Here is a 12,093-nt window from a genome sequence, read left to right as displayed (position 1 = left end):
AGCAAACTAACCAACAACTAGTCAAGGTGGGCTTAGATGGTAGTTTCCATGCAGGAACTTCTTTTAAAGACAACAGGAACAGAAAGTGTTGCACATCAAGCCCTTTGCCTTAGCAGGGCTTGGACCGTGTCCAGAGTGAACCAGAGGAAGTGGGTGAAAGCAGAACTAGCATTAACAAAACATTTGCTGTGTGCCTATAAGCAGCAGCTTGCTTTGCCCTGCTGTGTGACTCCCTGAAGACAGTCTCCCACAAAAGCTCTTCAGCACTCCATGCTGCTCTGGAAGTGCTGGCTCTTCTGTAGTGCTTCCTACGCAGTGATAAATGGGTGGCCACCTACAAATGTGCAGTTTCCAGTCCTGAAAGTCAGCGCTAGTGGGTAGGGGAAGCCAGAGTCCCTAGACTCCTAAGCAGGAGCTTCTGTTCTGCAAGATTATGTAAAATGGCTTTGGAGTCATTCAGTCTGTTCTGAACAGGGTAGTTCATAACAAAATGTTCTTGTTTTTTAAGTGGAAAAAGGAAAATAGAAGTGGAAATAGAAAAACGTTTTGACCCTGAGATTAGCTCAGTTGGTTAAAACTTGGTTGCAATAATGCCAAGGTCACAGGTTCAATCCCCTGTGTGGGCCATTGACTTAAGAGTTGGACTTGATGATCCTTGTGGGTCCTTTCCAACTCAGAATAGTCTGTGTGTGATTCTGTGTGTTTTGGGGATAAAAATTTGAGAACTTCTATTTAGATGAGAAAACTTGCTTTGCTATGAGAAGAAAAGCATCTGTGGTCTAGCTTGATTCTGGGTGCTGACTGCACTGACCTTTCATTTATCCACGTTTCCTAGACCTTTTCAGCCACTGGAGAACTTGATTAGGACCCATGATGATTAGGACTAAAGACATGGATGTTTCTGTTGCAAAGGAGAGCAGTTTCTCTAGACAAACTTTTCACCTGCAGGGAGTCCTGGATGTTATTTCCCTGAGTGCTGCTGGTTTCCCCACCATCCTGTGTACCAATGTCTCGCAGCCCTGCAAGCAGAAGTTGTTCTTCAGTGTCCAGATATGTTGCAAGCTTGCCAAAGCAGCAGTTGCTATGTGGTATTTTTGCTATTGCATCAGGGCTGTATGAGTAATTGCTGCTTTGATGCTTTGTTTTCTGAGATTTTCTCCCTCCCCCACCTCGATGCTCATCAGAATTGGTGACTTTTAAAAACATGATCCATGGTGGCATGTGTAAAATATACCTATCCTTTTAATACTTATAAACTGCCTTCTCTACACTGAGGTCTTGTCATTTTGTCTGTGCTTTCCCTATTTAGAAGACTACCTGGATAAATGACGGGACAGTTTTCCTGTTTGCTTTCACTGTCTGTCTTTTCTTCCTTAGATCCACTGTCCTGTGTAGGATTAGCTTTACAACATAAATATGAATAAAACAGTGGTTGAACTAAGGCTGGGAGAATGATAGAGCAGATATAGTTGTAGTTTTGAAAACCTGGGAAGCAAAACAATTGCAACCTAAATTAAACCTTTTAAAAATCTTTGGCAAAGTAGAAAGTTCTAACTTTCTTACTAGGTGTTTGAAATATTTTATTTGACTAAATAAAAACATTATCCTCAATCTGGAATGCTTTTATTCCCCATGTTTTAAGAATCAAGGCAGCCTTTCAAATGAAAACTGTGTTGATCAGAAAAGATGATACTTTGTAGTCTTTTATTTAAACAATTAGTCCTACATAAAACTTATGGACACTCCTAGAGAAACTGAAATGTTTTTATGCAGCTTAATCTGTGACATGTTGAAACCTCATGTCCAATTTTTTCCTCTCCTCTGAAGTTAATCCTCTGAATGTTGTGGATTTGTAATTCAATCTGGAAGGCACATGGAAAAAATTAGTAGCCTTTGCCTGTTAGGGGTCTGAGAGACCTTGCACAAGGGTAACTTTGTTCTAGCTGGTGTAGTGCATCTTACTGCTTTTTTCAGCTTTGCAGAACATCACACCTGGGGTAATATAGCTCTGACCCAGTTGTTCCCTAATGCCTTGCCCCTTCCCTTGTCCTTGTCCATTCAAGAATGCCTTAAATGGAAGCGTCAATGGTGTAACATTTGGGGTGTTTATTGTCACAGTAGTTTGTTACAGATTTACATAGCTGGTGGATTCTGATCAGCACAAGCCTCTCCATTGCTTGGAGAAAGACCAAGTGGCAGAGGAATGTGTGGTTAAGGAGTGCTGAGAGATTGAAGAGATTCCTACCATCTCCTGCCTTGGTCACCCATTCTTCGCCTTGTGCTGGAGCTTTGTGACTCTCAAGACTGGGACAGAAAATGTTAGGAGGGCCTGTGGGGCCTGTCCTTCCAACTGGAGGAGTTCTAACAGGGAATGGCATTTTTACTGTGACTGCTCGGGGATTTTACACCTCAGTAATTAAAGCTTAAGTTCATTTCTGGACTCCATTTTTACATAGTAAGCAGAATCTGGAGACCAAATTGCAGCACAAACCTACTAATGGTTTGTGGAAGTTGAAACCAATTTGTTTGTGTTCTCATTAGCTGCTTGGGTTTCCGACATAAAAATAACCTTTTCATTATGTTCTGTTTGTCTCTAACAAGGGCTGACCTGAGCATCCTGGTGCTTTCCTACAGCATATCCTGTAGCTGTTTAAGTGTTCTTTGGTCTTTTCAAGTGCCTGCCCAAACTGCGACTCAGGGCAGGCGTAGAGTTCCTGTTGGAGCCTTTCCTTGTCAGTGTGTTTTAATCACTGAAGAGATAAATGAGTGCTAAAAATTAGACTTCCTTAAACAGCATCCCAAGAGCAGGTGATGTGATTTCTGCAGCATAAGAGAAGCTTCAGTAGGATACATGAAGTGTAGAATCATAGACTCATTTTGGTTGGAAGAGACCTTTAAGATCATCAAGTCTAACTGTAAACATAACACTGCCAAGTTCTTCACTAAACCAAGTGCCCAGTCAAAGGCCGGTGTGTTCTCAAGGACAACATTGGAATGATCGACATCCTTCTATTACAAGGATCCTTTGCTTTGGGGGGTATATTTGGCTGAAAGCTGATTCCAGTCATGGAAACCTTGGTAACAGTTGCTGTAGACCATCTCAATAGTTGAATAGAAGTTGGAAACAATTAGTAGGCAAGAAAACATATTTACTGTCTGTATGTTTTGGTAAATGTGACAGATTAACAAATAGTATTAAATCTGGTAAACAAAACCTCTGAATTATGGGGCATGAGGAAAATGACAAGCACATGAAGTCAATCTTGGCTTGGTTGAGTGTATTCTTTGGTGGGTAGAAAACTGGCTGGATGACCAAGCCCAGAGAGTGGTGGTGACTGGAGGTAAATCCAGCTGATGACCAGTCCCAAGTGGTGTTCTCCAGGACTCAGGATTGGGGCCAGTCCTGTTTGATATTTTTATCAGTGGTCTGGATTATGGGATTGAGGCCACCCTCGATCAGTTAGCAGATCACACCAAGTGTCGATCTGTTGGATTGCAGGAAGCTCTGCAGAGGGATCTGGACAGGCTGGATAAATGATCTGAGGCCAATTGTATGAAGTCAAACAATGCAGAATACCTGGTCCTGCACTTGGGTCACAACAACCCCATGCTGTGCTACAGGCATAGGGAAGAATGGATGGAAAGCTGCCCAGAGTAAAAGGATCTGGGGGTGCTGATCAGCAGCAGGTGAACATGAGCCAGCAATGTGCCGAGGTGGCCAGGAAGGCCAATGGCATCCTGGCCTGTGCCAGCAACAGTGTGGCAGCAGGACCAGGGCAGTGATTGTCTCCCTGTACTTGGCACTGGTGAGGCTGCATCTCAAATCCTGTGTTCAGTTTTGGGCTTCTCACTACAAGAAGGACATTTTGGTGCTGAAGTGTGTCCAGAGAAGGGCAACAGAGCTGGTGAAGGTTCTGGAACACAAATCCTATGAGGAGCGATTGAGGGAGCTGGGGTTGTTTATAGCCTTCAGAGAAAGAGACTCTTGAATAGGTTGTTATACAAAGATGACAAGGTAGTCCATGCCCTCATGAACTTAAAATTTTAAGCAGAGATTCTAAGAGGAAACAAAACTAACAGGGCCAGCTGACTGAACTGTAGCCCAACAGGAGTAAAAGCAGGAGTGAAATTCCAAGGAGGTTAGGGCCCACACCGCTGTTCATGCAGGAGGATATCCTCAGACTATCTTGTATCTATCTTCCTGTCCTGAGGAAATAATTCAGACAGGATGAGCACTCAAAACAACTCCATGAACGTGTGGAGAGTGAAGCATGACTCTAAAAACCCCCTGGCTTCTCACCAGTAAAACAACTGTCTTGATTTCACATGGAGTATCAAATTTGGAAAAATAAAACAGTTGCACAGAGGATTGAAATTCAAGGCATGACAGAGAAGCTTTCAGATTCTCACAGTCTTGCCAGAACTCAAAAGCATAAAACCATCAGGTGCTGATTTACCACCTCAAATGATACAAATGCTTTTGGTTAGAAACTGCCCTGTGAATTAGTCTCTTTTTTTTCTGAAAGGCCTGGCTTTGCTGCCCTATCTCCGTAATCAGTGATGACCTTAAGGTGTTTGGTTGAGAAGGAAGTGAGTTTTAGTCTACATGTCCTGTTCTGTCTTTGTACTCTACTCATTGCCATAGTTCCTGAATACTTCCAGAAGTCCATTAAGCAGACAAACATCTGTACAATAACATCTGCTGTGCCTTTTTTGTTTCCTCCCCAGGGGAGATGCACGGCAGAGTGGCTTGTTTTATTTTAAATCCATTTCCAAAACAGTAAAAAAGCACATTAAAAAAAACCCTTTCTGAGGTAAATAATCTTTGAGAGCTCAACAAAAGCACATGAGAAGTGTGCACTTACGAGGTAAAGACACAGAAGTGTGCTGTGTATTTCAAAGAGAAGGCAGTAAGGTGGGTTTGGCCCTTCCTATTCCCATGTGAGTTTGTTCAATAAACCAAGCTGGAGAATGGTCCTTTTCCTGAGCTGAGCTGCATTTCTCTGTACAAAGTTTCTCTGAGCTAAAGGATCAAAGGTGCTGATATGAGCCTTCAGTCTGGAGCTACTGCCTACTGCCTTTGCAATCCAACTCAGGGAGTGCAGCTCCAGATACTGTGCTTTAGGTAGTGGCTGCACTCTTTCAGGGCAGTCCCGTGGTGTAAAGGAGAGCACTCTGAATTCCAAATCCCAAGGACCTGAGTTCGAGTCTCAGTGGGACCGTCCCCTGGCAGTTCAATGCCTCCCTGCTATCCCATCCCGTCAGATCTTGGATGCTCAGCAGGGTCAGCCCCGGTTAGTACAGAGTGCTGTGACAGTCCCGAGGACTTCCCTGTCACTGTCCAAGCTCGCTCGGCCGTGGCAGATGGACCTCAGGACTGAAACGGTGGGGCCAGTTCTGCGCACGCTGTGCCTCACCTAAAAAATCCACTGCACAGGCTGGAAGGGCACGTGGGAAGAGCCCTGCCCAAATCTGCGTTCGCAAAGTTTGGCCGTACAGACATTCATACACTCTTCCAACAGAGCAGTCTGCCTCAAACTGTCTCAAAGATGTGCAGGAAAATACAAGGCTTTCTTATTCAAACAACGTTCACAAGGGGTTTTGTGCATGTAACTGCAATTTTGTTGCTCACTTTCCCATCCTGCCTGCCTCAGCTGACAAGAGTTTCTCTTAAACTTATTCATAACTTGCTACTTTCAGTGCTTCTTTGTCTAATTTTATCCTTCTGTTTTTTAGTATCAGAATGTTTCTGTGTCAGTAGACCAAACTTCCATTTGTAAAACATTGCTGTTGCTGAAGATTGTAATTAGAAAAACCGTGTATTTGCTGTTGTATCGAGATCATTGTTTTAACCATCAGTTAAGGTATTATACTAAACCACTTTTTTGTTTTGCTTTGTGGTCTGTTCTAATGAAGTCTGGTTGCTAAAGTCATTGCCTTTATCTTGCTCAGTTTGCTTAAACGTGTGTGGGAAAAAAACTTTCTGGTTCAACTTTTTAATGAAATCTGACTTAAGAAGAAAGTTTTGTAGCTTTTTTTTTTCCTGATTGAGTTGTGTAGTGTACTTGACACAGTTACTGGTGGTTACTACCTGTTTGCATACCTGTTTTATAAAGAATGGCTAAAGAAAGCACTTTATAAAGAATGGCTAAAGAAAGTGCTCGTTTGACTGAACCCAGCAGCTCCTGTGTGCAGCCCTGCAGCCCCCTTTGGCTGCGCAACAGCTCCATCTGCTGTTCCTGAACTACAGCTTTCCCTGCGTCTCCAAACTTCACGATTCGATAATGATTCTTGTGCTCTTCGTTCTGACTTGGCACATTTTTACTCTTGTGAGGAGATGCTCCTTGAGACACCTTCGCACTGTGTTTTGACGTTCTGGATTCAGAATTTCTTTGAATTTCTTGGCAATAACCAGCAGTTGAGACATCTTTCTGTCTGCTTTACAAACATTAGGGTTATTTTTAATGTGTTTTGTTTTGTTTTCTTTACTTGTGTTATGTGTCTTACCCTTGCAAAGACAAGTTACTACAAGGTAGGAAGCCCCATTGTCAAGCAATAAAAGACTTTCTGCTCTTCAGTTGAGTAATAGCTACTTGTGATTTTTTTTTTTCTGGAGAAGCCTGGACTTAGAATCATAGAATCGATTGAGTTGGAAAAGACCTCCGAGATCATCAAGTCCAACCCTTGGTCCAACTCCAGTCCATTTACTAGATCATGGCACTCAGTGCCATGTCCAGACTTGTAACTGTGCTGCCAGGGAATGTATTGCACATGTCCATGTTTTAATGTATTATGAATATGATGAACAGAGGCAGTTTATTGCTGTGGGACTATCAATTTTTTCACAGTGAGGGAGAAATAGGAAAGAATAATTTGGCTGATGGCAGTGAGGAAGTCTCCATTGTGTCTCAGAGTCAAGACAGAGAAGAATGACACTTTGATCAATGTGATAACTAAAACTGCCAAAAGAGAATTTAAATTCCTGGTCTTTTCTCCCTCTTGGTATTGAGAGGCAGACTCACTAGACAACTGGGCTTTTGGAGTTTGTTTGAGGGAAGTAGATTGACAGATCAGATCACATCAGAAGAAAACCACAGCAAATCATATCTACAGAAAACTAGCCATAACTTGGGAAAATATATGCTTATTGGAGTATCACTATCCTAATTTTCCAGGACCTGTGGAACAGGAACAGTAAGATGGGCTTTAGCATCTGTTCTGTACAATAACCCATTGGATAAGCTCAGCATGGTGCCAAAATTTTTTTCTCTATTTTCATGGGGTTTCTTTTTTTTTTTTTTTGGTCTTTGTTTTGGTTTTTTGTTTGTCTTCTTGGGGTGGTTTTTTTTGGTTTTTTGTTTGATTTGGGTTTGGTTTGGTGTGGTTTTTGCCTGGTTCGCTTTTCCCTCTCCACTCTGTTTTTTGTCTGTTGCATATTAAGCTGCCTGCAATGGTAGTCCAGTTCATCTTTGTCATCCAGGAAAGTTGAATACTTTTTGAGCTGTTGTCTTGTAGTTGGCACTCCGGCTTCAGGCAGGAAGGATGCATAATCAAGTCTTAAAACTAAATGTTTAATTTTAGATGATTCCATAAAAGGCAAACAGGACACATGAGCCTGTTTTTCTTATCTCTGGCTAGCAACCTAACCAGAAAATTTAAACAGAAAAAGCTACTTCTCCCCTTTACAAACAGACCTGGGACAAAATATGTATTAGTTGCAGTTTCTCATGGTGTTGGAGTTATTAAACTACACTTTGACTTCTTAGATGTGCCTTTACTGATCCATGTTTTTTAATTGTCCCAAGGTCTTGACCAAAGTTTTTTTTCATTTGCTGACCTTGTTCTGCCTTTCTCCACCTAATCACTCTTGATTATGCTTAATACAGAAAGTGAAACTAACAATAATAACTGTGCAAATGAAAAAGGAGCAGGTGAGTTGTCAGTGTGAAACAAGCATGTTATATGTTGTCAGCACTTGGAGTTTAGTGAAAGAGCCCTTAAAAACGGGCATGATAACATCACCATGTACTTATGAGCAAGAGTAAGTGGTCCTGTTGAGGAAAACTGTAGAATATGCATAAATTAGTTTCACTTGGGTCTGGAAACAGTCACTGAAGGTACTTACTGAGGGCAAAGACCTTGTCTCTTAATGTCTGTTCAGACCATGCACAGACCTCCAGCTGCTCCTGCTGTTCTGGCATTGAGCTGCAGCACGTCTTTCCACTTCAGGCCAAAAGGGAGTAAGCTTTGGAAGAGTTTGGAAAAAAAATTCAGCAGATTGCATATTATATAAGTTATATACATATTGTATATTATATAAATCTCTCTATATGTGGTCTCTCTGACCCAAAGCAAATACAAGTGCATCGTGTGGAGTGGCTGGATCCTGCAGGTCAAGAGTTAGGCTTTCCTGAGCTGCCTGGAGGAATCTGCCTAGGAGGTTGGTCACTACAAAGCAGCAAGTGTGATTTGCTGCTTTTCAACATTACCTTGCAGATGTTCCCAATACAGGGAATGTGAAAGGTTGGTTCCTAGAGCATCTGAGAGGTTTGGCAGAGCTGTGTGTGTAAAGGCAGCTGGATGGGTGAGCAGAGATCTTCAAGCCAGCAGATGTCAGGCTATTACTGCTGGCAAGAACTATGGATAAAGGTGAAGGTGTGTGCTGATAGAAGTCAGAACTGGGAAGCTACAGGTCATCTTTAGGTGATGAATAAAAGCAGTGATGACCTGTGAATACATGGTGATTAAGTAGCATAGGTCTTCTGGAGTAGTTCTGTGGTTTGGTTTGATTTTTTTACTATTTTTTAGTAAAATCCAAAATAAGATTATACCCATGCAGGGAGTTGCCTTGTAAAAGAAATGTATGGATGAATGCTTGGGGTGGATAGTGGATACAAAGCAGTATGAGTAAAAGTTGAAAAACTGATGTTAAGAATTGAATTTCTAATGAGGGAGTAAAACTAACACTGTGGGGTGTGGTTAAGGGGTATGATGTATAGGCCTGCAATATTTGTAGGGCAGTGAAAAGAATTGGGGGAGTTATAGGGACTAGTGAAAATTGCAGTGAGAAAAGGAGAAGTTTCACAAAACTGCTGGAAAATCTGCCAGTAGCACAAGAACTGCAGAGAACTACTATTTTCCAAGATTAAGAAAACTGAAACAAATAAAACCCCCCAAACAAACAAACAAAAAAACCCCAACCAAAACTCACTTTCTAATAAGAATCTGTTTAAATTTCAGTCTTAAGGAGAACAAAATTATCCAAAGGGAGGAGAGAAGGAAGAGGTGGGATTTTAGTTGGTTGTGGGTTGTTGGCTTCTTTAGTGGTGTGAGGGGGGTTTTGTAGGTGTTTGGAGGCTTTTTTGTTTGGATTTTTTTTTAAAATAACAAGACTGGGCTGGTAGGTTTTCCTAAAATTCGAAACATTGTGCGAAGACTCTCTTTATTTGTTGATACAGCTTTATTGCACAAGATGCTTTGTGACATCTCAGTAGATTTGTTTGTCTTCCTGAATATATTAGAATATCTCATGGTAAGTATGCTACTATAAAAAGGGCACTAATTTTTATTAGTAGCTGAAAATAGCATTTTTCCTTCAGTGTATACACCTGTAATTTTGGCTTTCTTCATTAAGCAGAAGAATGTTGATATATAAGGAATATAAATTAATTCAATGGCATATTTTTTAATAGTAGTAAAACTTTTCTAGATTTCTGAACCTGTTGTTCCTTGTTCTTACAGATTGATCACTTTGGATTTGATGAAAATCTTACATTCCAGCAGCGGTATCTAATAGCAGATCAGCACTGGAAGGACAATGGCCCAATACTATTCTATACAGGCAATGAAGGAGACATCACGTGGTTCTGCAACAATACAGTATGTAGAAAATAAATTCTTGAATTGTGGTCCTTCTTTCCAGTAATGATTGTTATTGTTGTTATAGGAAGGAGAGGAAGCAGAACAAGAGCATAGAAAAAGTTTAAAGGGAGTTCAGTGTGTTACTTGAATCCCAAAGAAATCAGAGGGATGCATTTGTATTAACTTCTTAGAGTAGTGAAGAAAATTTCTAAAGGAAACACCATAAGGTGCCTTGAGCTAAGAATTCAGAATTTTGGAACAAATTAAACTTATCTTAATACTTAAGATCCCCCAAGTAAAATAGGAGGGTTTGATGCTTATGTTGTTTTTTCACTGTTTAGAAAAATGTGAAGTGAAATGAAGGGGGCTGGAAATCCAAGCTAGATGATTCTTGTTCTCTGTAATACCTGTGGAAGTTTTTACTTCCCTGACTGATACAAATGCAGGATGGAGTGTGTGGGTATTTTTCGGCCATTTCAATACAAAGTCCAGTAACACAACAGGTTATTGTATGTACTGAGCCCAAAGCAACCAAGGACTGCTTTACATACTTTGTGCTTGTCAGTAGGCAGTCTCTGTCTGGTAGTAACAGCTTATCAACAAGTAACAACAAGCTATACTTACTCATTAATTGAAAAAAAGTATATTGCAATGCTCTAGATTATTACTTATTGCCAAACAAGTTTTATGTTTTCTGTAATGTAGTTCTAACTCAAATGCAGGCTTTTTTCCTGTAGACTTTTTTATTTCCTGTGGATTAAGCTCATACCATATGAGTTCTGTCAGGATTGCTTGTGTGTACAAAACAATGCTGCTTAATATTTTGCAGCATTAAAATATAACACTTTTTTCTCTGTGTCACCTTCTCTGGGTGGTTACCTGTCTTGTGTGTTTTGTTACTTCAGTGATACTTTAAAACTGTGGTCTGTCTTTCTAGTGGTATTTTGATAGTGATGTCTTTCTAATCAAAGACATAGAGTTGTAATACTCTAGACTGAAAGTAGAGACCTTTAAACAAGCTGAATCAATTCTTTTCAATGTCTGTTTTCCCCTAACCAGGGTTTTATGTGGGATGTGGCTGAAGAACTTAATGCTATGTTGGTATTTGCTGAACATAGATATTATGGAGAATCTTTGCCCTTTGGGAGTGAGTCTTTCAGTGTAAGTGTCATCTTTTGTCTTCCTTACAAATGTGTTCTATACAAACATAATTCTGCATATTGTAATTTTTGCCAGGGCAATGAGTGTTAACTTGAGTAAGATGTAAATGTGCTGGAAGAACACAACTATCCTATTTTTGTAACTATAATTTCTACAATTAAAAAAAAATCTGAGATTTCTTTAGCAATTCAAGGGACACCTGCAAAGAATATTTTGTTTGTTATCAGGCACAGATTTAGACCTCTGCAGCTGCTCTGGGGAATAGAAAGACTGCTGCTAGAAATCACTTGTGCTGTATATAACCTTCTTTCTTTCTCTCAGGATTCCAAGCATCTGAATTACCTGACATCAGAACAAGCTCTGGCAGACTTTGCAGTCCTAATTGAGTATTTAAAGGCGACCATTGCAGGAGCCCGTTACAGTCCAGTCATAGCTATAGGAGGATCTTATGGAGGAATGCTTGCAGCCTGGTTTAGGATGAAATATCCCCATATAGTAGCTGGGTGAGTGTACTCATCCCGCTTAAACAGAGTGGGCATTTGTTACTTCCATGCTATAAATAATACAGCTCTGGGAGAAGCACCATGATTTAAGCTGGCTTGAGTTTTTCACTATTGGGAGAAGAAATCAAGTTACTTTGAATTTGGGAAGAGCCACTGTTTGCCTCATAAAGGCAACTGCAGGTCAGCAGATACTGGATGGTGCGTATTGTCAGAGCTATCTGTTAGATTTGTGAAAACAGCATGTGAACAGGGACTTGGCACCTCATTTTTTTAGCATCTCCAGGCCTCCTTATGACTTTAGGCAGGTCTTTAATCTCTTCAATACCATAGTTACTCTCTTGCAAACAAGAACAGTAATTCCCCTACCTTTGTCTGCTAGACAGTTTATTTTTGTGGACAGGGGCTCTCTTCATTTGAGTTCACACTATGCCTAGTGAGAAAGGCCTGGTGGCTAGATGAGAATGAAAAACATTCAAGGATTAATGTCTGAATTTCTACTTCATGTGCTTACTGATATCTATGTACTAGTGTCCAAGACATATCCTTCAGCAGCCTCTGCATACAGACC

At 40.8% G+C, this 12,093-nt stretch overlaps 1 protein-coding gene across 1 annotated transcript in view; it reads left to right on the top strand.

Moving 5' to 3' along the window:
• The window catches only part of PRCP (prolylcarboxypeptidase), a 33,468-nt gene that overhangs the window by 7,364 nt on the left and 14,011 nt on the right, over window positions 1-12,093 (top strand). The window contains exons 2-4 of the mRNA XM_071556122.1: window positions 9,742-9,879; window positions 10,921-11,022; window positions 11,344-11,525. Of these exons, the coding sequence (XP_071412223.1) occupies window positions 9,742-9,879; window positions 10,921-11,022; window positions 11,344-11,525 (422 nt within the window). The remainder of the gene's footprint in view (window positions 1-9,741; window positions 9,880-10,920; window positions 11,023-11,343; window positions 11,526-12,093) is intronic.

Source organism: Pithys albifrons, chromosome 1 (genome assembly GCF_047495875.1).
Source record: "Pithys albifrons albifrons isolate INPA30051 chromosome 1, PitAlb_v1, whole genome shotgun sequence".
In the NCBI taxonomy this organism is placed as follows: Eukaryota; Metazoa; Chordata; class Aves; order Passeriformes; family Thamnophilidae; genus Pithys; species Pithys albifrons.
The sequence above is the reverse complement of the archived record's forward strand: the minus strand, read 5'-3'. Positions and strand labels throughout refer to the sequence as shown.